At 48.1% G+C, this 25,276-nt stretch overlaps 1 protein-coding gene across 4 annotated transcripts in view; it reads left to right on the top strand.

Moving 5' to 3' along the window:
- WT1 (WT1 transcription factor) overlaps positions 1 to 25,060 on the top strand; it is a 57,797-nt gene extending 32,737 nt beyond the window's left edge. For 2 of the 4 annotated variants that reach the window (XM_087855389.1, XM_087855388.1), the window contains 5 exons: positions 2,985 to 3,081; positions 6,014 to 6,164; positions 9,626 to 9,715; positions 10,314 to 10,397; positions 12,805 to 25,060. In XM_087855389.1, the coding sequence (XP_087711515.1) occupies positions 2,985 to 3,081; positions 6,014 to 6,164; positions 9,626 to 9,715; positions 10,314 to 10,397; positions 12,805 to 12,926 (544 nt within the window). In that variant the 3' untranslated portion in view covers positions 12,927 to 25,060. Of the gene's footprint in view, positions 1 to 2,984; positions 3,082 to 6,013; positions 6,165 to 9,625; positions 9,716 to 10,313; positions 10,407 to 12,804 lie in introns of all 4 variants that reach the window. The other 2 variants (XM_045808555.2, XM_087855387.1) reach the window with 1 other exon arrangement.
- The last annotated feature ends 216 nt before the right edge of the window (positions 25,061 to 25,276 follow it).

The following is a 25,276-nucleotide window of genomic DNA, read 5'->3' as shown; positions in this document are numbered from 1 at the left end:
CTGTAAAACACGCAGACTCTGGTTCTCCAGAAGACAGAAAGGAGGAGGCCGATTTCAGCTTGGCTTACAAAGGCCTTTCCTCACAGTTAAAGCACACCCCGAATCGAATGGGCTGCCTTAAAAACTTGCCAGCGGTCGTAGTGTCCAACTGTCGAAGTGTCCAACTGTCGAAGACGAGCTACAGGAGCTTTGCAGTGAGGGTTGGAGTCGATGACTTTTCTCCCTCTGTTAGTGTATGGTCCCAAGACCACTGACCTGCTTTCCTTTCCTTACCCGGAGAGAGCGGTCGCCATCTGAAACGCCGGTGGGTTGTACTCGGTGGTCTGGGTAGACCACACTGGGGAGAGCGTTGGGTTGCCGGGTTTCCAGGTGTGCAGTCGCACTGATGTGTCTGTCTTCTGGAGAGGCCAAAGCCAGCAGGCTGGGCCCAGCTCTAGATTTTATTCACGGGCCTGGTAGAAGCAGCTAGGGCTGTATTTGGCAGGTATAGTCTTGTTTCTGGTTGTTTCTTTTGTGGGTTGGCTTGCATCTGGCTCTGAGGGTCACGTCATTACCTGTGAGCGGAGCAGCACTTCGTTTCCCGGGACAAGTATTTTGAGGGAAGTCTATTTCTTCAACCCTCCAGGAACCCGAGTAACATCCAGAGGTGAACTGCCAAGACAAGAGACTCCGAATTCTTCCCCTTTGATAGCAGAACTTTAAAATAATTCAGATTTCTTTTGTCTCCCTTAGACATCCCTCAGTCTTAGAAAATGTGTCACCTTTTGGCTCCAGGAAGAGGACTAAACCAAGCAGAGGCAGCATCTCTTCACAGCCTTCAAGGCAGAATGTTCTGGCAGCATCCTTCTTGTCCTGTCCTTTCTCTGCTACCACATGGCCACTGTCATCAGCTCTTACACCACCCCCCCACCCCCCCGTCTATATAGCATGATTGTAAGGAAAGCAGACATGGCCTCTTTCTTGGCAAGTACATTTTAAGGTTCAGAGAGGCAGATGTTATCTGGATTTGGCATTTCTTTCTCAATATTTGCATGTTTAACCCTGGTTTAGCTCATTGGGACATTTCCCCCCAGATATGTCAAAAATCACCTGGAAGATGCGGAGACAAAGTGTTGTAGGTTCAAGGGAGCAGAACTGCCACCCAAATCCCCAAACTGCTATCGTTGGTCTCTGCAAGTGAGACAGGCAATTCTTTCTAAACAGCTTGGAGCCAGAATTAAACGTGAAACCCCACAGCTGCTGTGGCTGTGGGACGTGTGGACAAGTCAGTCATCCTGGCAGACACCCTTCCCCTCCAGGAATTCTCTCCCCTGGGGAAGTGGGAGTGGAGCCAGCCCCAGGGTTCCCCCACACCCTCAGATGGAGTGGGGCTGATCAGTCAAGCTGCCTGCCTCCTGCAGCAGGACCCCTGGTGTCTCTAGAGTAACAGAGGCAGAGGACAGAGGGCTGTCAGCCCTGACAGCAAGTTAATTACACCTGGAGGCCTGAAAAACAAAAACAAAAACAAAAAACAGTGCATGGACCCCATTACTCCCCAGAGTTAAATTTGTAAAGCAGCTTTATAAATTCCACATATCGTACAGTTCGCCCGTTTGGAATATACAAATCAGTGGTTTCTAGTATATTCACAGGGTTGTACAACCATTCCCACAATTTTAAGACATTTTCAGCCGTCACCCTCCCATTTCCCCAACTTCCCCAGTCCTAGACAGCCAATCACCAATCCGCTTTCTGTCTCTACAGAATTCGTCTGTTCTGGACATTTTGGTTAAATGGAATCACACAGAGGGTGTGTCCTTTGTGGCTGACACACCTTTGTGGCTGTGTCCTTCACTTAGCCTGTTTGCAGGGTTTGTCCACATCATCATGTATCGGTACTTCCTGCCCTTTCATTGCCCAATAGTATTTCCTTCTATGAATACACTATAATTCGTCCATCCCTTCATCAGCTGATGGACATTTGGGTTGATTGCACGTTTTGGCTATTAGGAGTCATGCTGCTTATAAACAATGTGTACAAGTTTATGTGTGGATACATGTTTTCATTTCTCCTGGGAATATACCTAGAAGTAGAATTTCTGGGTCATATTGTAACTTTAGGTCTAATCTTTTGAGGAGCTGCCAGACATTTTCCAAAGCAGCTGCTCCATTTTACGGAGGCATTTCATAAAAGCTCCCTGTGCTGATTCTAGACGTGATTATAACGTGCTTCCCACGTGGATAAGAATCCTTCCTCTGCCTCATTTGGAAGTAAAATCACAGCAGTACAGATACCAGCTTTTACCTAAAGGAGAGAATACTTTTAAAGTCTTCACTTCTTCCAGGTTGTTCTTCTCAGCCGTCCACAGCCCCCAGCTCTCGCGAGCAGCCCAAGATGAGCCCGAGACCAACGAGAGGACTAGCCAGTCTAATGCTGGGTGGGATTATCCAGTGTCCACTGACGCCGTGGGTTGGCTGCGAAGAGTTAAGATGATCCTGAAAACTGATCTGTAGGTTAAGGGGAGCAGGGCCACAGATGTGTAATCCCCACTTCGGAGAATGTGACATTTCTTCCGTGTCATCACTTTCTTGGTGCTGTCTGGTAAAAACTGAGTCATGAGGTGCCGACGAAAATCTATTGCACTTAATGTGAAACTTGAGGTAGCTGCTCGTTCCTGAGATAGTCGCGGCTGTCAGTTCGCCGGCTGGATGGTAACCAACTTGCCGGGGATGAAGTCCTGCCACGGTGACTTTTCCCAGCTTGTCTGAGAGGCATAGGCCCAGACGGCCAGCCCTGAGAACCTGAGCGTGAGGGAGGGCTGCGTGGTGGTGAGACGCGAGGGTGGAGCGGCCCCACCCTTCACCAAGTCCTGTTTCCAGAGTAGCCCCAGTGGAGGGACGCACAAGCCAACTGTCATTGTCTCTTGAGGTTTTGGAAAGCATGCCTTCTAGTGCAGAGGCCCCGGTGGACCGACCTGAGCCTTGTCCTTGCTTTGTGTTTGCAGCCACGGCACAGGGTATGAGAGTGACAACCACACAACCCCCATTCTCTGCGGTGCCCAGTACAGAATACACACCCACGGCGTCTTCAGGGGCATTCAGGTGAGAACGTGGGGGGCCCTCACTCGAAGGGGACTTCCATGCCTCCTTCCCTTTGCAACAACCTGTCGCTTCCCTGCTGATGGCCATTTGGCCCTGGTAAGTCTGTTCCTAATTACAGGCTCCTCTGACAATAGGGACCTCTCCTCTTCCACTGGGGCAGAGAGGACAGCCTCCTCCCTACAGGTCCTTGTGACCACGGCCACGTGCCTGACTCAGACTGAGATGCTTCTGGCAGAACCCCATCCCTCCACTCTTCCTGCTGCTTAATTCACCTTTCCAGGTGGGTTGTGCAGCTCTTGCAATGAATGACCTGGACCCTTGGCTTCCAAGTCAGACCTTTGACTTGGTCTGGATTGTCAAGTACCCGAAGTTGACTCTTCTCTTGTCAAGTGTTCTACCAATAACAATAAATAATGACAATAACAGCACCCCCGTGTTGGTGCTGGACACTTTTTATATGCCAGGCCTTGTGCTGAATTTTATATACGGGCTTTTTGTCTTCATAGACTTAATTTTTTAGATCAGTTTTAGGTTTAAGGGAAAATTGTGCAGAAAGTACAAAGAGTTCCCATATCCTCCTCTTCCTCCTCCTCCCTGTGATTAACATCTTGCCTCAGTATGATACACGTGTTACAGTTGATGGGCTAGTATTGATACGTTATTCTTGTTTTTGAAACATTACTGTGAATGAGAGTCCATGGTTTACATCAGGGTTGGCTTTTTGTGCTGTTCCATGGGTTTTCTTAAATGCAAATGCCACGCGTCTCCCGTTAAATTGTAGTACAGAATAGTTTCACTGTCTAAAAATAAAAATGCCTGTGCTCCACCTATTCATGTCTCCCTCCTTTCTCTCCTCCCCGACAACCACTGATCTTTTTACTGTCTCTATAGTTTTGCCTTTTTCCAGAATGCCGTATGGTTGGAATCATACAGTTTGCGGCCTCTTCAGACTGACCTCTGACCCTTAGTAATACGCACTTAAGGTTCTTCCGTGTCTGTGTTTTATTTTTCCATTTAGTCCTCAGTGCACCTTTACAGGTGGGTACCATTATGTCCATTTTACAGATGAGGAAACCGAAGTCCAGAGAAGATGAGGGACTTGTCTACCGACACATAGCTAGTCATAACACAAGTCTTGTCTGATTCTGGAACCCCTGTTTTTAAGTACCATGTTGCATTGCTTCTTAGGCAGACAGAGAGCTGTGAACAGTTTGGGGGAGAGGGGCCTCCAAGGAGAGTGAGGAAAGTAAAGTAAAAAGATAAACATTTTGGAGAATTCAGGAAAGTCCATGGCAGGCCACCTCAGCAAAGCCTCTTTGGGAGGTCAGAACCACACACAGTTACCAAGAGTCTGCATTTGTGACTTTGTCTTGTGCCTCAGTGGCTGTAACACGAGTAACAGTGGTGATACTTTCACCAGAATAGTCCGCAGTGCCCTAGACATAAGTTGTGTGTGAGCCAGGTCCCCACACGGGCTGTGGGGCAGGTAGCTCTGAGATGTTCCGATTGAGCATCATGGAGGTAGAATAGCGTGCTCCCTCAGCCCGAACCTTCCAAGGCTGACAATAAAGGTGAGGGGTGCAGATATACGAAATCTGATGGAGGTACAGGAAGAGTCATCCCTGTCTCTCCTCCTGGCATCTTCCACCAGGATTTTTGACTGACATGGACAACACGATTTTATATCCTGTTGCTGTGTGCACTGCATCTAGATTCAACCAAAGGAAATGAAGAAAGCCCCTTTTGCCTTCCTTTCCACCAAGCCCAGTTTGTCAGAGTCACTGTCATGGCTGCTGATAGACTCCAGACCTCACAGGTGTTGTTCCACTACCGACTTATTTTCTCCTTGAGTCTGACAGTCAAACATGGCTGGCTTGCCATTTAAATTTATGCCACTGTTTGCCTTGAGATGCTGTGGCCTATCGACAGCAAATTTGTATGTCACCATAGTACTTTTCCTTCAAAAAAGAAGATCTCACAGTGCGAGGCACTGCGAAATAGAATCTAGAATGTAAGTATGGTGTGGAAGATACACAGGGCAGGGAATGGGTTAAGCTCAGAGGCAGTCCCGGGTCTTGACACAAAACATGGGTGTGCTTTTTGGTCTTGACTTGCACATCTGTAAGAGAATGAGGAGGATTCAGTGGCCCCTGGGGCCCACTACTCCCATCTATGAGTCATTGATCCTGAGAGCAGGAAGGAGAATTTGTCTCGCTGTGTCCCCTTAGCACCTTGTCATTGAGAACTGACCATACACATACCCACGCCCACAAGGTAAAGGGAATCAACAGTGAAGGACATGGAACATGCCAGAAGGCAGACACAGTGTTTTCTGCTGTTAAGCAATTACACTGGCCACACCATTGGCCTCTAGGGGTTTCAGCCCCTTCACAGAGAGAACCCCCAATTCTCAGGGGCTCCTTTTTCCTTGTCATTTACTCTCACGTGGAACGTCTGGTCAGTTTGGGGTTCATTCAGTATCCCATATTTTTCTCTAATATGGACTTCCCCACCCATTGCAGACTGGACCTGAGGTCATGTGGCCATGTGGCCATGTGGCCATGTGTCCAAGTGGGAGGAAATAGATTCTGGGATTTTGGACTTCCAGACCTTGCTGCCTCAAGTGGAGAGGCTGAGAGACAGATTGGATCGGGAGCTCTTGCAGTCACCAGCACTTCTTTTCCAGATCCCCTGTATCAGCAACCCTAAACAGTACTGATGAGGTTGGCATGCTGCACTGTAGCACGTCCTGATCTGTCATCCATTAGTGATGTCTGCTGTGAGCATCTGGGGTATGGATGGGAGTGGTTTTAGGCCTTATATGTGTCATTCCTTCTTTGGGTATTTTCCAACGCTCAGTTCCCCTCGGGATGGACGTGAATGTTCACATGTGGTTTAAAGCGTCCGTTTCTCTTACATGCTCTGCTTGTAGGATGTGCGACGTGTGCCCGGGGTTGCTCCGACTCTTGTCCGGTCGGCATCTGAGACCAGTGAGAAACGCCCCTTCATGTGTGCTTACCCGGGCTGCAATAAGAGATATTTTAAGCTGTCACACTTACAGATGCACAGCCGGAAGCACACTGGTAAGTGTGTCCCCTGTCCAGCCTTGTTTCCAGTGGCCTGGGCAAGGGTGGTTCAAGAGTTCCTGCTCCTGGCTGTCACACCGCTAAGCACACAGGAAATGTCTTGGATTGACAGTAGGAAGTGCTTTGAAAGGTCTGGCCAAGGTGATAAAAAAAAAGGCTGCAGGGGCATTTTTCGTCCTGACTGTCCACCCTTTAATAAAGAATCAGTGAAGTGTCTTCGCGAAGGGCAGAGCAGAGTGGTGGAAAAAGATCCACCGAACTAAAGAGACTTCTTGTGTTTGAATTCTGGCTTCACAACCAAGTGCTGAGACCTTGAGCAAGTTACTTAACCTGTCTTTGGAATTCATTTGTCTCATGGACAATGGAGGTGGTAATGCCTATCTTATTCCAGTGTGAAGACTAGATTCGCTTTTTTTTTTTTTTTTTTTTTTGAGAAAGAGAGAGAGAAAGAATGAGCAGGGGAGGGACAGAGGCAGAGGGAGAGACAGTCTCAAGCTGACTCTACATTGAGTGTGGAGCCCCATGTGGGGCTCGATCTCATGACCTGAGATGATGACCTGAGCTGAAATTAAGAGTTGGATGCTTAACTGACTGAGGCACCCAGGCGCCCCAAGTCTAGATTAACTTTTAAAATCAAATTAAATGCAAGGCATTAGCTATGAAGCACCTAGTATAGTACCCTATGTCAATAGGTCTGAATAAGCAATAATGTAACTATTAGATTACTATTAGCATCTCTAAAGAGAGGGGACCTATTCTGGGAGTTTGGAAATCAGACCGTTTTGAGAGATTGATGGGCGAGGTTAATAAGACTTAAGGAGAGGTGGTCCAAAGAAAAACTAAACTACTTGGGTTAGTAATAACCAACCCGATAGGAATGGGAAGATGGATTTGTAGGTTTAATTTTTGTTTTCAATCTTAAAAAAATGATTTTTGATTATGTGTCAAGGAAAATTGAATTTTCGCACAGGTCAAGGGATCTGCCTTCCTCTGGGAAAGATAACTGGCCTCGTCTGGTTGTTGGCCACCTTCAGTGTGAACAGCCGTTTCACAAATGTTTGCTCTTGGCCTTGTGGGCACTGGACGGGAGTGTGGTTGGGTTCCCACTGCAGGGAAGCGATGTGAAACACAGGCTTTCCTACAGGGGAGCTGGTTCTGTTTGTTTTTTTTTTCCTGTAACTGGAGGGACAGTTTCATTGTTACAGTTACCCTTACTGTTTTGTTATTACTGCTTATTTTGCTTTGGGGAAGTGGAAGAAGAGAGCAGGCTGTATTCACATCTCTTCGGATCATTGGACTTTGCTAAGTTGTTGTGTCTGGAGGATGCAGGTCTAGTACAGACCTGAGCTTGCACTCAGTAGACCACATGCTCTGAGGCTAAATGTGAGAGAACTAGGGATCTGGTGTATTTTTACATGTTTCCCCAAATGGGATTGTTTGAGAAGTATCTGTGAAGGTTATAAAGAAAATGATAAACTAAAATTGTGGCTGGAGAAATGCAAGGGAATACACTGAAGGCGATATGGCTGTAGAAACCTTGACTGGGAAGAGGCACTTAGCAAGCGGTGAGGGGGAGATGTCTGTGTGAAGGGGAAGCAGTGGACAAGGTAGCCATGATCCCCAAACCTGCCGGAGGCTTTAAGAAGCTCTTCTTAGTGGAAGTCAAGGAGAGCAGCCTGGTATTTAACAGTCCTGCAGCCCTTTTCTTGAAAGAAAGGAGTCTTTTCTTATCTACATATGACAATAGTAAGATTATTATATTAAGTACTTTTATATTAAATTTTTTTATGTGCCAGACTCTCTACATGCATTATTTCATTTAATCCCCACACACTGACCAGTTATCAGGTGGGTAGCATATAGTGGAAGCAGGACCCACACTCATGGCTTTTAACTCCAAGTTAAAACCCCCTTCTCAAAGAGTTGATGGTCTGTTTTGGAGCTAGGATACACACAGATGAAAAGAGACTAAGAGAGTATATGGCCGTGTACTAAACCAGAGGCTGGAGGAGCTGAGAATTGCCGATTTGAGCTAAAGTCATCCCAGGAAGAGGAAGGGCTTGGGCTACCCATCAAAGGGCTGGTAGGGTGCAGTAGAGGAAGTAAAGAAGGAGCAGAAGCAGAAAGGCAGGGAAAAGAAATTTGAGTAGGGCCGTTGAAGTACAAGTCACTGAGCCCAATATAAATACAAAGTGAAGGAAAGGCTCCCACCCTCAGGGTTTTCCAGCCCCCGGGGCAAGGTAGCCCTGCACGCAGTCTACCATGTTAGATGTTCTGTAATACATTGTGTACTGAGGGAAGGAAGGGTTTCTGATCTGAACGTGAAATTTCCAGGAAGGCATTGCAGAGGAAGCAGGTGGCATTGGTGAGGGACGGACAGTAGACTTTTTGACGGGGAGGAATGTGGAGATAGGGACAAAGGACATAGGTGCATTTGGTGTGAGCAAAGTGCAAGGCAGATGTGGGGAGTGGTGAGCTCTGGTACAGCAGGAGTACAGATTAATTAGGGGAACAGAGGAGGTTATGAGGCCGGAAAGACGATGAGGGAATGCCCTGCAACAGAAAGAACAACTGGTCCTGGGATGGCTTGCTCTCCATCCCAGAATACCAGTGACTCAGAATTCTCATAAGAAGGTGGGAAGACCCAAGGTCGCTCAGTGCACTCATGGAACTTCGTTCCCAGTATTTGGCTGAACTTTCTCTAGCAAGGACAGGGGTGGGGCTTCTCCCTTCTGAGGCAGAAGGTTGCGTAATCCCACTACCGACTTTTCTTGGATAAAGGAATACTGAAACCTTTCTAAACACTTTGGTTCCTGGTTTCACTTGAGTGTCTCATAATGTTAGGCTTGATCCAGAAATGAGAAGTCAGTAGCAGGGAACACCAAATCTTTAGGCCATAAAACATAAAACATTTATTGTATGGGGCCAGCTTCAAGGCTAGCCATCCCAGAATTCTGCCTCCAACTCAGTTGAAGAGTTAAGACTTCTTTGGCTTCTTATTTATCTAAAGATTCTCTGCCAGTAGTTTTCTGGAGCAGTGCCTCTGTGCAAGGCACTGGGCAAAGAAGCCCTTTATGTGGATGGCCTGGTTCAATCTGTTCATAAATCTTTTGAAGTTGTGAGATTATTGGCCCCCTTTCTCCATAAGGAAGTGGCACCTCACCCAAAGCTCTAAGTGGCAGAGCTGGGTGTGACCCTAGTGTCCGACTTCAGAACCTGAGCTCTCCTCCACTTATAACTCAGAGCTCAGGGACCATCCTCATATAACTAGTCCCCCGTTCTACACTCACTGTCCAGGAGCCTGTGTGCAGGGGGGTCTTCAGCCTCACATAGCAGCACCCTAACAAGGTCTACCCACATGCCTTAGGCATTTTGGGATCCCTCAGTCCCAGTAGGAGAGGTTCCCTTGATCCCCATTTCCAGAGGCATTTTCAAATGGAATATGTGTCTTCCCCAAGGTGAGAAACCATACCAGTGTGACTTCAAGGACTGTGAACGAAGGTTTTCTCGTTCAGACCAGCTCAAAAGACACCAAAGGAGACACACAGGTTTGTAGGCTCACTTCTCATTGCTGGCAGTATGTTCTCTTGGGTTGCAGTTGATTTTGTGATTCTCTTTGTTGCTGAATATGGATGTGAGAAGCCACTTGCTTAGCTTTTCCCAATAATCGCACCCTCCCCCACCGCCCATCTCTGGAGATTTTCCTTTTCTTAAGAAAAAAAAAAAAAGACAAAGAAACATGCCACATTTCTCCTGCAAACCGCAGAACAGTGGGATCCCACTAGCCATTTGCTGATGATACGCTGAGTAGCAGTGAAGAACAGGGTGGTGGGAAGCACAATCCAATTTGTAGTGTGTGATTCACTTTTTCAGTCTTGGACACAGCCGAGACTCTGGTGGGAAGCTGGACGTTTGTGGTTAAGGGATAGCTGTTCCCCAGACAGAAGCAGGTCTTCAGGGGTTACTGTGCGGAATCAGGTGGTCCGTGCCAGGCCTGGGGCATGGGGGGCATCTGAGGGTGAGGCAGACGTCGTCAGGGGCTGGAAATGCCCGGCTCCTCCGGCCACCTCCAGGAAGCGGGCCCTGGGGGCCTCATTATGCTCCCACATCGTTAGGGCTGCGGCTAGACCTTCTCTGTCCATTTAGGTGTGAAACCATTCCAGTGTAAAACTTGTCAGCGAAAGTTCTCCCGGTCTGACCACCTGAAGACCCACACCAGGACTCATACAGGTAAAACAAGTGCGTAAACTTTTCTTCACATTTATTTTTCATTATTTTTTTAAAAAATACTGTTGAATGAAGTGTTTGTGATGGGAGAGATTGGAAAAGACCAGTGTAGAAGTTCTGAGTAGGGTTTGAGAGAGAAAGAACAGTGCGTGGCTATCTTTAAGGGAGATGTGAAAAGAACACTCTCTTACTGCGTGTCCAGAAAGAAAGGAGGAGATGGGCTAGGTCCTCACTGCTCCCAGTTTGCTGCTGACACATGGTGTCACTCAGTTTGATAGGATCGTCAACTTCACAGAAGAATAGCAGAAATTCTCACAAGCCAAATATTTATTCTTTGGAGAGCTCACATTTCTTGACACTATTTTCAGAGACCCGAATCCATGCTGGGCCAGAAGTTAAGGTCCCAGGAGCAGACATGGTTTCTGCCAGACTCATATCAGCATCTGGATATTATTTCCTTTGTACTAGTATAGAGAGGGGAACAGGACATGTATTCACTGGTCGCTGAAAGTTTTTGCTTTTGCACAAGGTTGGTGTGATTCAGAATGAAAATAGCAGCACTTTTGTTGTGTATGTTTCAACTTTGGAAGGAGGGCCAAGGCTCAGGGTTATCCCGCTGTATCTTTGCAACATCCTTGTAAGAAGAGGAGCGTAGGCTTGTTTTATCCCCAGTTTTCAGATGAGGAGACTGAGGCACGTAGCAATGAGATGATTTGTCTCCAGTCCCAAAGCTAGTAAATAGCAAACCCAATTCCTTCTGCTCCCAGCCCACCATGTCCCTCAGCCTTCTTTCTTGGAGAGAGAGCATAGGCTCTCACAGCCCAGGGAGGAGAGGAATCAGGAGGAGAGGCAAGGTCAGCAAAGCTGAGTGCCATTGAGAGACTGAGGAGAGTGAAGGCCAACAAGAGAAAGGGTTGGGCTTTGTCCATTAGAAGATGACGTTTGACAGCATGGCTGGAGGTTGGGGCGGACGGCCAGGAGCCGGATCAGGAAGAGCAGAGGAACAGTGAATGGGAGGTGAAGGAAAACAGGAGGTCATGACCCCCAGTGCAGTTGCAGATCCTCAGCCTGAAGAGGCTGCATTTATACACAGGGTAAAGGCACCTGTGCCTCAGAGTTGCTGGGACGGACGTCTCTCGCCTTACTCAGGTGCCTCTGGTGTTTCTTCTTTTCCTTAGTTATCATCCTTTGTATCTTGCCCCCCTCCTCCTCCAACCCTGTGCATATCCGCCGGTGTCCAAAATGACCCACGTCGCTGGCAGACTGTTTTACCCTGTATTTGATCAGCCCCTCAGTTTAACCCTGGGACAACACCTCCCCTGGGACATTGCTCCCTGCTTGTCCCAACCAGTAGTTCTCAAAGGAGGCAAAGTGGAACCAGAGATATCCTGGAAAGATCTCTCTGGTGGTACAGAGATTGGCTCCTGTGGCATTTTTACTTAGGATAAAGCCACAGCTCTATTTCCATTAGGGCCAGGCTTGGGAGGTGGGATACTGCCAAGTGCATGGGCTTTGGAGTAGACAGACCTGGATTTAAGTGCAGCTTGGATCTGCCCTCACTATCGGTCTAGCCTCATCTCCAGAGTAGGGATACTAATGCTTCTCTTACAGGGCTGTTGTAAAGAATACACGAAATGACTTACGTAGATGGTGCCCACGACAAGGCTGGGCATATACTAGGCACTTCATAAATGCTGATTATCCTCCCTGTTCAGAATGAGTCTTGAAAGGAACTTCTGAGAGCTCCTTAGATGGAGAGGTTTCGATCTTTTGGCAGCCTCGTTAAAAATCTTATAACTGTGTCTCAACTAGAACGGGGATTATGCTCTGAATAACACTTTAAGGTAAAAGAAGAAAATATCCTGCAAACTGGAATCAGTGACTTATCTTAAAATACCCAGCCCATCCCGAATATCTACACAGACGGACGTATTAAAGTTACAGTGAGAGCTCTACTACAAGGGGCAATCAGTCAGTAATATCCAGGGTGATGATTCTGAGCTCCTGCAGCCCAGTTAAGCTCAATTCCCTGGGAAGACAGTGGAGGGGAAACACTTATGCAATTCACAAAACGGTCTAACAGCAAAGGTTGAAACAGATGTTTCCCCCTCGATTACATTTGAATTGCCCAGACACTTGGATTAACTGGATTCTTGCCTTCTCTGCCATTTCCCCAGTCCTCTGACTTAATAATATTTTATGCTTTTTATCGTAGTTTAATCCTTAAGGGCCCCGAGGTGCTGCCATTTCAAGGCTGCCCGTGGAATGAGCCCGATTTGTTAGCCTAGGGAAAGAACTAGAGGGAATCGGGAGTGCGTGCCTTGGGATGGTTTAGCTCGGGCCTTTGATAGTTGAACTTGTGTGCAGTCTGTCCGCTGCAAGCATCTCTGACTGGCAGTTGTGTCCACAGGTGAAAAGCCCTTCAGCTGTCGGTGGCCCAGCTGTCAGAAAAAGTTTGCCCGCTCAGACGAATTAGTCCGCCATCACAACATGCACCAGAGAAACATGACCAAACTCCAGCTGGCGCTTTGAGGGGATCTGACCCCGGGACACGTCTATGTCCCAGGCAGGACAGTGTGTGAACTCCTTCCAAACCTGACTTTAAAATTCCTCCTCACTCACCTCTCTAAGAAGGAAATGGCCGGTGATCGTCTTCATCCAGCTTCCAAGACAAGATGCTTGTCCTACCGGATCCTACCAGGTTTGCCCAGAGGGGTCGGGCTCTGCCCTGCTTGCTTTTAGTTGACTCAAAGGCCCTGGAGAAGCGGCTGTCAGTGTCCAGTTAGTTAAAAGCCCATCTCCGCCATTTGGTCTGGATTTTCCACTGTAAGAAGAGCCATTGTTGATAATGTCCCCCCGCCCCCTCTTCTTCTCCTTTTACGCTCCTCTTCATTAGGAATGGAGTCATTGTACCATTTTCCATCATAGAATATTTATAGGCCGGGGCATGTGTATGTGTCTGCTAATGTAAACTTTGTCATGGTTTCCATTTACTAACAGCCAGAAATAAATCAGAGAGCAAAGCGCTGGGGCTGAGTCCCGTCCGGCATTCCGGAGGTTAGGCAGGCCGCTAACCTGGAAGGCAGATGTAATGCTACCAGGCACCTTTAAAAATGTGTGCGTTTCAAGCAGCTGAAGAAAGAACCAGAACTAACCAGTACCTCTGTAGAGAAATCTAAAAGAATCTTCCCGTTCGGCTAATTCAATGTTAACATGAGCACAACGCTGTTTAGAAACTGTGCTTGAAGATCTGAGATTTTGGTTTTGTTTATTTTCGACTTTTTTGAGTTGTAATCACAAGCATCTCCCGAGACGTACATATCTCCTCACACAAAGGAAGTGGGATTCATTTTTATCATCTGGGGTGTCCTTAGAGTGTACAGACCACGTTGGGTGTGTGGCTTCAGGTTGTAAAAATTAAAGTGATTCTAGAAGAAAATTGGGCTGGTCCAGGATCTCCACTGATAAGACTGTTTTTAAGTAACTTTGAGTCTATCAGTGTATGCGACAAAATGAGACTTACTAGTGTGAGGAAATCCATTGTTTAAAGGTGTGTGTGTGTGTGTGTGTGCGCGTGCGTGCACGTGTGTGCTTAAAGGAGGGTGTTTATTATTTACTGTTGCTTGAAATTATTGTGTAAATATATATATCTGATAATGATTTGCTCTTTGACAACTAAACTTAGGAAATGTATAAATGTTAGATGCATCACTGTTTGGTGTTGATCTTACAACGTATCAATGATAACACTAAAAATGTAACCTGCATTTTTCACTTCACTCTCAATTAAAGTCTATTCAAAAGGAAAGTGGCAAGATTGTATCAGCTGCATTGTGTTCAACTCTTAAGAACAGTTGAGACTGTCTGAAATAGGTAAGAAGATGCTGCTGGACATCGATGATCACTAGTGTAGTCTGTCCACGTCCTGACTGCCCTGTTTCTCCCTGTCGAACCTCAGGAGGCAATTGCCCATCCTGGAAGCAGCTAGCATCCTTTCAAAGGGATGGCACTCGGGCTGTGCTCAGGGGGGTTTGTGGATCGCATGGTGGGAAGCGCGTTCAAGGGCTTATTTTAATCAGGCTATCCTCGTATCACTTGCTACTGCAGGTCAGCAAATGAGAATAGGGATGCTAATGATGACTGGTCTTTCTGGAAAGTTCACAGGTACATACTGCAGGCAGGGGGCCATGGGCTGAACACCGGGCACAACGGAGTTGCCTACTGTAGTTGCTATGCGTCAGCTCAGCAGGTTCAAAACTGCTTAGACTTTCCAGGACAGCCGAGTGTAAAAGCAAAGGTCTGCATTATGTATGAACTATGAACTCTGTCTGGTTCTGGCATATGGTCTCTCCGCCGTAAGTAAGGACATTGAGCTGGTGCCGCCCCTCCCAGCGCCAGGAGCTGGAGTGCGCATGCGTCCAGCTACTCCTCTTCATTTACAATGTATCCCGAGCAGACCGCAGCTCAGAGTTTGGGCCGCCTAAAAGTCCGGTCCTGAGGCCCCTCTTCGTTTGCATCTGGCTCTTGCATCACTGTTAATTATAGCGAGTATGGTGACTCATTTGTATCAGCCGGTTTTATCTTTTCCTGCCAGAAGACAGCATTTCTCTGGAGAAGCTCAGGACAAGCATGGCAACGTCAGCAAGTCAGAGTGAGCCAGGTTTCACAACAAAAGCAAAGCCACATTGTTTCAACGGCAGGAGGAAGACCAGAGATTCTCACACTGCCCTAGCGGCTTAGCGGGCGACAGTTAAGGTCATGGGCTTTGGTAAGCCGACCAACCTGGGTTCAAATCCTAAATCCCCAGTTTGCTCCTCTGTAAGGTAGGGGCAGAAGATTCCCCTGCCTGATAGGATTATTGTGAAGATTAAATTTGGAAGGGAGGGAGGGAGGAAGGAAGGAAGGAAGGGAGAAAAGGAAACATCTAGGACATAGCAAAGGCTTAAAAAGCATTACCTAGGGAACTGATTACGTAAGAACTCACCTGCTAATTTCCTTTTCTTTTCTTTTTGTTCATTAAAATTTTATTTTTTATAATATTTTTTATTATATTATGTTAGTCACCATACAGTACATCCCTAGTTTTTTATGTGAAGTTCCATGATTCATTACTTGCATATAACACCCAGTGCACCATGCAATACGTGCCCTCCTTCATACCCATCACCAGCCTATTCCATTCCCCCACCCCTCTCCCCTCTGAAGCCCTCAGTTTGTTTCCCAGAGTCCATAGTCTCTCGTGAGTTCATTCCCCCTTCTGTTTACCCCCCTTCTTCTTCCCTTTCTTCTCTTACCGATCTTCCTAGTTCTTATGTTCCATAAATGAGTGAAACCATATGATAATTGTCTTTCTCTGCTTGACTTATTTCGCTTAGCATTATCTCCTCCAGTCCCGTCCATGTTGCAGCAAATGTTGAGAAATCGTTCTTTTTGATGGCTGAGTAATATTCCATTAGCTCTGCCCCCAGACATCCCCATCTTCGTTGGTCAGCCGTGCAAAATGACAAATCCATTTTCATGTATCCCCGACCAGAGGTGAGGTTTGCAGCAATAGGGCTTTTGCCAGCATCCACATAGAGACGACATCTGCTTGCTTTGTGTCTCCTGTGAGGCTCTGGTGGCAGTGAGTGTGTGCTTCTGAGACCCATGGAGCTGAGCATCAGTCAGTTGTCAGGGTGAAAGTTGGTGAATGTTGGTCAGGGGGAGCTCTCTGTAGCTCCAGCGAGGCTCTGGTGCACTTGTCAACGTGTGCATTTTCCCTCTTGCTTTACTATAGTGTCTAATTCGGTGTATGGTTCAGTATCTTTGAAAGGCCCCCTTCGTCTTGCTGGATCTTCACGGACCGTTCCAGTCATCCCTAGCCCTCTCATCTCTGAACTTGTGTAGACGTCTACGTATGTAACATTAAATAGTATCTTCTGTGGGTGTAACACTTTCCCATCCAGGACAATCTGTAAGGTCAACAGGGCAAGTGTTATTGCCACTTTACAAACGAGGAAGCCGAGGCAGGACTTGGTCTCGGTGTTCGGTATCCACCAAATCATGCTTGATGAAGTAGACTTGTACTCTGCTCCGTTGTTTCGGATCTGTGAGTGCTCTCTTCCCAACCAGACTGGGAGCTGCTCGAGAGGAGCAGATCTCCCTTTCTTGGGTTACTCACAGAAAGGCATTCTCAACCTTCAGCGACCATATACATCACCTGAAGAATCACTAAGGGCCATGCTCCGATTTGGAAGTTCTGGGGTGGGGCCTGAGAGTCTGCAGTTCTCACAAGCTCCGAGCTGGGCTGTGAACCACCCCTTCCGTAGCAAGGACCTGGAGAGTGGGCTCAATAAATACTTGCTGGAAGGTGTCCGATAAGATTCGCTCCTGATGGTCCTGGGGCCACGCTGAACCTGTCTAGACCAGAGAGGGAACAGCCAGGGAAGATGGCCTGGGGCTGTGGTGCGGTGGCCCGTGGAGCTGTGAGTGGGGACAGGCATGCTGCATGTGTTAGCCCCGGTGAGGCCATCGACGAGGTTTGTTTTCCAACCCAGTCTCCCCATCCTCTGTTGGTGACTCACCACAAGCAGGGAGGACCCCTGGGGGAGATGCAGTGTGTTGAGTATTGAGCCCTTATAAACCTTCTGCGGTCCACATCGCCACAGTGGGCCTCGACCTCCCTGACACCCACAAGCTGGAAGTCTGTGGCTTTGGAGAGAACTTCCTCCCCGTGAGCCAGCAGCCTTGCTGGCGGGCAGGAATTCCCCATGTCCTGCCCCTACCAGGAACCACTTGCTTAGCACCTTGGGTACCAAGGGGCAAAGGCAGTGGCTTCTGGAGCCCTCTCTTCTCTGCCGGGTGTTTGCACTTCTTGTCTTGGACCCACAGGTGTGTCAGAGAGAAGTGTGTATGTGAGAAGAACAGTGGTTCTCGACTGGGGGGCATTTTTCTTCAAAGACTCATAGCTGGCAGAGTGGCTTCTAAGAATTTCTCACAGGTAGATGTGTAAGACAGTAAGGAAAAGCAAGCTTCCACAGGAAGGAAGACAAATCCCTAAGAAAATATGAAGGTGCTGGCCCTTTTCATTTAGGTCTTTGCTTCTAATGACTGTTTTATGTATCAGGTGATTGAGATCTGCGCAAAGCTTACTAGGTAAATTCAAATGATCAAATGATGTCGGTCACACCTGGTCTGGTTTCTTGCACTGAGAAAGTAGCTGCTTCAGGGGAGGGTGCCGGGCTTTTCTCCGTTTTCAAGCAAAACCCTGATTCCGTTAGTTCTTGAGCCGGCCTTGAGAAGGAATGAGAGAGCCCAACAGCAGAGGAAGGGGCTGGGGGCTTTCCAGCCCAGCCAGCAGCCAGCCATGCGTACGCAAGTCCGGAACAGGGTTGGTTTTCAGAGACAGATGAGAACAAACCCCGCAAGACCCAGGACTCTGGAGAGGCGGTGCCGTTAGGCCCAGACTGAAAACCAGCCAGGTCTGAGTGGAAGCCTCAGACGGAGGGATTGCAGATGTAAGCCGCGAGGGCAGACCCAATCAGCACACGTGAGCTGAAGAGATAACGAGATGTTTTTATGGAGCAGGGGAGGACTGAAGCTGGTCCGGGCGAGATGGGGCTGAGATAAATGCTCGGGGTGGGTTGGCTGAAACAGGCGGCTTTTCCCCTCGCAGCGTCCCAGGAGCACTGGGGATGTTGACGCCGGGTAAGAAGGATGGCCTGACACGGCAAGGACTCTGAGGGCCACTGAGGAGGCAGCTGGACTCCGGGAGTAAGAGGAAGGAGGGATGGAAAGAGGGAGACCGACAGCTCTGGGAAGCAAGATGAGACGGATGAGGGATGAAGTGTGGATGTCAGGGAGGTCTGACAGGAAGAGGGGGCTTCTGTCTGACAGGGCCTGACCCCCACGTGAACCGGAGCCAGCACTGTGAACACACACCCAGGGCTCTCCCACAGAGGAGGTGCTCAAGCGTGAACACGAAAGTGATCATAATGGGGCCGTTTATTGGACCTTTGTGTGTGGACTGGAGCCAGGCGTTCTACTGAGAGTATTCCCATTTTACAGATGAAGAAACAGGTTCCCAGAAATCAGTCCCACCGGGTCATCCAGCTTGTATATGACAGAGTCGAGATTCTCACCCGACTCCGACTCTTAACCCCTTCCTTGTAGCCTGTTTATCCTTCTGTCCCAGGGCCCGTTGGCCCCTCAAACCAGAGGAGGAACAGCGATGCCTCGCCCACTTGTTTGTTCAGATACTGGGAATGTTTGTCAAGTGCGGGGAGAAAGAACAGGCACGATTGGCAAAGTGTTCTCTCCCCACATACCCAGTTGTAGAGCTCTTTTGTAAAATATGTTTTCATTCAGTATTTTATATTAAATACCGGAACTTAAGAAATGACATAGCATGATGTTAGCCGGACAGTGATAAAAGGGGAAAATTGAGAAACACATTTAAAAGTTCAAGGTCAATGAGTACTTTTAAAAAGCAGCATCCTGCTTTCCCAAGGAGCTGAATGTCAGAGGGAACTGGCTGAGGAGGAAGTTGTTCGTGTCTAGTGATGGTGGGGGAGGGGGAATCTTGTGGATGTTTGCCTGGATAGGACTGTCCCCACGTCTCAGCAAGCAGCCTCCATTTTTCTAAGGTGTCTTTGGGCCCTTACTATCCAAATGAAGAGGGCCAGGGAGACTGTCACAGATGCTTCTTGTCCCCATTTTTCTGAGGTCTAAAAATATAATGACCCATGTCACTGGCCTCAATTTGGACACAGCTTTCCTTCCAGCCCCAACTCTAGCAAATCTCTCCCCTAGCAGGGGAAGAAGGGCATGGGGATGCTTGGTCAGGGCTTACGGAGATCTTTCGGGAGAAGATAATCAAGAGGGGCTGCATGATAAAGAGGTCTTTGAATTCACTGGGTGGATAACACAAAGTGTGTTCTGAGGAAGATTCCCGAAGCTGCCATCTGGAGACAAGCTGCCACCACTTTTAGGCAGTGGCCCCGAGAGAAGCAGCTGTAGAGATGTGGATTTCGAAAGACTCCCCCATTCTAGTAACATTCAATACTAGTGGCAAAACACAATGGTTTTGTTTGCTGATGCAGCAGTTCACCTCTGACAAGAGCAGCCTAGAACAGCCCAGAGCAAAGCATGAGGGTTGTTGAAGCAGGCCGTGGGGTGAACATGTCCTCTAGGAGGTAGGAACATTCCAGCATCGTGACACAGCCACTAAGAGCACAGGCTCTGCCATCACACCTGTGAGACGTCAAACACCTTCTGAATGTCAGAGCTTCCTCTCCTAACAAAACTGGGTGCCTCCAGGGGTGTCCAGAAGGTGGAAGGGGACCCTGCAGGTGCTTAGCCCATGTACCGTCAGTCAAAGGCAGTCAGGTGTCTGGCTGTACATCAGACAGGCTCGGGGCCACCCCTGCCAGCAAGCTGTGGTCCACCCCACTGCACAGAAGAGAGCTGGGCTGCACTGCGCGACGCCGGCCAAATCCCTCTTGTCGCACAGTTGTCTCCATCGTCTTTGTTTGACCTGCCCAACTCAGGAGATTGAAGGGACTGGCGATGCAAGGTCACTTCCCCACCTGTCGGTCACCTCAGAGAGGAGGGTGCGGTCAGGTGGGAGTGGCCAGCACCCCCCCCCCCTTAAGGCGTGCAGGACCTTTGTGTAAAGGTCCTCTCTGAACGCATCAAAGTGCTTCCCGCTGGTTCACCTTCCCAAATGGGAGGGAAAAAGTATTCAGAAGGCTTGACGCAGGCATATTTTTTTCACTGGTGTGTGTGGGCAAGTGGGACGGTATCGAGGAATTGGGAACTGTATGGGTCTCAGTTTGCAGGCCAGTTGGGGGCCTTGGAGACCCCTTTCCTTCTAAGTTGCTGGCTGCATTTCTTGGTTGGGTGCCCCAGATGAGCAGAGCAGTGGCTCAAAAAACCAAAAGCAGCAGTGATTAAAAACTTCTGGTACCAGGTTCTGAAATGAATTTGTGGTCTGAGTGTGTTTAACCCATAATGGCAGGTTTATCTCTCAAATCATGGTCATCGCCATGATACTACTAAACCTGGATAAAACTGGGGGCGCTGGGGTGGCCCCATCGGATAAGCGTCTGGCTCTTGGTTTTAGCTCAGGTCATGATCTTGGGATCCTGGGATCGAGCCCCACGTCAGGCTCTGTGCTCAGTGGGGAGTTTGCTTGAGATTCTCTCTCTTCCTCTCCCTCTGCCCCTCCCCCTGCTTCTGTGCGCTCTCTCTCTTTCTCTCTCTCAAATAAATAAAATCCTTAAAAAAAAAAAACCTGGATGAAACTGAAAAATTTATTCATTTATCTGACCGTCTACTGCCAAATCACCAGAAACTTCATTTCATTTTGCCCACTCTTCTCCACACTTGTCCTTTTAGGATTATAGGCTCTATGAATAGATGAAACACAGTTTCACTCCCCAGATCAGCCACTTACCAGCCCCGTGACTCTGGATAGGCTGACTTAGCCCTCACTTTGCTCATCTGTAAGGTGGGGCTATAGCATTGACCTCATAGGACAGTTGTACGGGTTAAATGGGGACAACTGCCTGGTGTGGTGCTTGGCACATAGTAGAAAGTTAATATACAGCAGCCCTTGCTCTTGTTTTGTCTTTGATACTGTGGGTACCCACTGGGTGTCTGGGTATCTGGCTGAGCGTGCCTGGGGAAACCTCTTGGCTTTTCTTGGCACCATCCCCGAGCCAGAAGTTAAGGGGGGGCCAGGATAATGGCAGGATGGGCCGGTGTAGGCAGGGCCCTCAGTCCCGGTGAGTCGCAGCCCTTTTCCTGCTGCAGGCATTCCTTGCCGGCTCCGGCAGACGGAATGCAAACAGCAGGCGAGTTCGGTACCATGCCCCGGACTGCCAGGATGCACTCCTAGAAGCAGATATGTGCGGGCTCCCCCCGTCAGAAGAACTCATTAGGACAGTCTGTGATATGGTGCTGAAACCGGAGGCTCGTTCGGGCGGGCCGGGGATGGGGAAGTCTCGTCCCCCCTGCGCCCCTACCGCTGATAAAGGCAGCCTCTGCTGGCAGGTTTCATTTTTCACCGGGCCATCTGCATCCAGTCAAGGGTAGCTTGTCTTTGCGAAAAACCCCCTCATCAGCATCAACCCTGCACACCCTCTCCCCTGGGTTAGCCACCGCTCCTGGTGCCCGGGGGCGTGGGGACCGTGTGGTGTCAACACACCGGCGTGGTCACAATGTCCACAGAAGCGTTGATGTGGACGGGCTGCTTATATGGCGGACGGCCTGCTGCTTTTTACCAGCCCGAATTACTGCCGAGTTAGCTCTGTGTTAGCTGGTCTATAAATCTTCAGGGCAGTGTTTTTATTTTCTTAATTTTATCATTGCTGTGACCCACTGCTATCGCCTGTTCCTGGAGAGAACACTGCTACTCTCTCCTGTCACTGTTCTTTCTTTCTCTCTTGCTCATCCCCTTTCATTCCTTCCTTCCACTTCCCTCTGGCAGGTTGGAAGGTCCCAGTTTGAGATGGCCGGTCTGAGATAGCTCTGCCCTTTGATGCTGGTGTTCTCATGGCAGTCCTGAGGGGACACCCTGCGCGACACTATTCCTGCCTGCAGTGGATCCCTGTAGAAGCCTCATAGGTTTGCTGGGAGGGAACTTAAGAGAAGGTTCAACTTCCAGCCTTAAAGTCTCCCACCTTTTTTTTTTTTTTTATCACCAAAATGTTTAAGACCAACTGTAGCAGTCTGGGTCTTCCCAAAACATCCCTTCAGAGCTGGGATTGGCCATTGTCGTCCAATTACTGCCGTTAGAACTGCTTTCATGGGCCTTCTGGAGAAACAGACGTTTTACGTAGGCTGAGGAGTTGTGTCACTCACTGCCGAATTTGAAACCAGAGAGAAGTTTATAACTTTATTCATTTAGCAAACAGATATCGCGAGCCTTCTATGTATCATACCCCTAGTTTAGAGATGAAGTAAGCATGGCCTTCTCGCCAAGGTCTAGTGGGAGAAGCAGGAACTTAAACAGATGGTACAAGCATGGGCAAAAGATCACGCATGAGCTTTGCTTAAAGAGGCTTGGGAAGGTTTAACAGAGTGTTTTGCAGCCTGGTCTTGAACGATGCATAGGAGTTTCTGAGAAGGAAGAGAAGGGAAGAACATTCCAGGCAGAAGAAACTGCAAGAAGTAAAAAGACAGGGAATATCTTAGTATACCTAAAGTCGTAGTGGGGAAGGAGGGCACTGGGCCACTGTCCAAAAAGACTGCTGCTTTCTCAAGATGGCGCACCCTTGGATCTAGTTACCCAGTGGTATGTAAAGCTGGCTTTCACTGGCTTGTGAGCCAGTTATTAAATATTTAGAATTTTGTTGAGGCACCTGGGTGGCTCAATTAAGTGTCCGACACTTGATCTCAGCTCAGGTCTTGATCTCGAGGTCGTGAGTTCAAGCCTGGTGTTGGGCTCCATGCTAGGTATGGAGCCTACTTAAAAAAAAAAAAAAGATTAGAATTTTGCAAGCCAGTTGTTAAAACATTAGTTGCTTGGACTGGGAGTATTTGTACCATAGAAACTGACAAGTGCTACAGAGCAGGACTGTTTTTGTCCGTTTGTTTTCTGGAGAGCCAGTTTACCAGCATAATGTGTGTTTGTACTCAGTCAGTCATTCCCTTTTTCCATGAAGGCCCTGCTTTGATTCTTCTTAAGCATCTGGGGTCAAAAGACAAATAGAACAGCAATCGATTCTTTCTGTTTTGAAGATGACTTGGTGTGTGTAGGCCTTGTGCCTGCCTCACACCATATTCTTCTGCTTCCTCCCACAAGCCTGTTCTAAAGCCTCACTGGGGCCCAACCTAAAGTCAGCCCCACTGGGATCAGTCACAGACCCCAGCCTCCTCCCTCCTGGGCGAGGCAGCCCTTGTCCAGAAAGAGCTCCTGCAGGGGTGCTGGGCCTCCGATGCAGGACATCTCCGCTCAGCCAATGTCAAGGAGGGACCGACTTTTTGAAGAAACATTTTTTTCTTCCTTTGCACCAATGGACCAATTATTTCATTGTCAGTTGACACCGCCTTGGTCTTGATAAATCTATGGATGGTTCCTTAGGCCCTGAAATCTCTGGCCACCAACCATCGTCCCACTGTAGTGTAATAGAAGGAGTCAAACAACACACTCCGATCACAGCTTTGCTGCTGGCTGGTGATGTATACAAGTGTATACAAGTTACTTAACCTCTCTGAACCCCACTTTCTTCATCTGTGTAATGGGAATAACAAGCTCAGCTCCTATGGTTGCTGTCAGGATTTAACCAGACCATGTCTGTAACGGACCTGGCTGTGCTATTTAAAGCCTCTTTCCCTCCACTTCGGCTCTCACCATCCCCCTGACTACTTCCACCCACTGCCTTATCCTCCGTTAGCCAGTGGAGTCTGATGCTGACTTTTGTTTTTTTTTTTTAAATCAATGATGGATCTACCTTCACATTTCTTCTGCTGGACCCTATTAGGAGCGTATTCATTAGGCTGGGGAAAAAGTCAGTGACTCATCTGGGGAGAGGACTCGTTCTATGGCTTTATTACTTCTACGCTTGAATCCCTCTGAACCTGTAAAAATAGATAATAGTGCTCACCTCATAGGTCTATTTATTTATTTTTAAAAATTTTATTTATTAGCGAGAGAGTGCGTGCACAAGGAGGGGGAGCTGCAGGCAGAGGGAGAGGGAGAAGCAGACTCCCCACTGGGCAGGGAGCCCAACATGGGGCTCGATCCCAGGACCCCAGATCATGACCTGAGCTGAAGGCAGACGCTTAACCGACTGAGCCACCCGGGTGCCCCTGCCTCATAGGTTTACAGCAAGAATCAAATGAGATAACGTATTTAAGGCATTTAGCAATTTGCCAGGTGCACTGAGAGCAGTCAGTGATGGGAGCTGCTGGGATTTCACTTGCTACGACTAAATAGAGTTGAAAGGAGTCTGAGGGTCAAAGGACAATAGAACTGGAAGGAAGCTTAGAATCCAGTCCCCTTATTTACAACAATTCAAAGGGCCACAGAATGAGTGGCAAAACCAGGACTCAAACCTAGGGATCCTAACTCACAGGTCGGAGTTCACGTCTCATCAGCAGGAAATGGTTAATCCTCACATTGGACTTTTTTCCCTACCAAAGTTGGAAGAGAAGAACAACACTCAAGAAAGATCATTAATATTGGGGTTTGTTATTTTGAGGCTAATTAGGACTCGCATTGCTGTGATCCCCAAGGAAGAAACTGTAAGAGGAGCCCGGGGCCTTGTTTCCAAGAATATGGAAGCTGTTATGTGTTGCCTCTGAGCGCCCTGGTGGGGACCAGAGTCCCTGAGAGCTGATGGGACGTACATCATCAAGAAATCTGGCTGCTCTGAGCCAAATACGAATACAGGCAAGACCCCAAACTGGGATTTTAGTTCTCTCTTTAGGAAAATAAGACATTTTAACAGATAAGACAAAGATGGGGAAATTGGCAAAAATCAAATATTAGCCTCATAATAAGTGTATTTGGAACAGAATATTGACTATATGTAATATGTGTGAAAGAGATTTTTAAATAGATTTTTTTTCTTTTTTCTTTTCCTCTATGTTTATGTTGGCCATTAGTTTGAGAGAACCATCGACGTTCTTCACTGTTGAAAACCTTCCTCTAGGAGCGGTCTTTTTTTTTTTTTTTTTTTCATTTTTGGCCCTTGTTTTAATCTGAATACCCAGGACATAAAAGCATGGGAAAGGAGGCTGAGGGGAGGTAAGCCCATCTCTCTGTCCCATGTGATGTCTTTACACCAACCCCTAGTTACTGCAGAATCAAAGGCTTTGGAACCAACAGGCCTGGGTTTGTGTCCAGCTCTGCTGCATTCCTCATATGATCCAAGGAAGTCATTTCGCCCGTGCTT

This window comes from Ursus americanus, chromosome 24 (genome assembly GCF_024610735.1).
Source record: "Ursus americanus isolate L20-20 chromosome 24, mUrsAme1.1.p, whole genome shotgun sequence".
Classification (NCBI taxonomy): Eukaryota; Metazoa; Chordata; class Mammalia; order Carnivora; family Ursidae; genus Ursus; species Ursus americanus.
The sequence above is the reverse complement of the archived record's forward strand: the minus strand, read 5'-3'. Positions and strand labels throughout refer to the sequence as shown.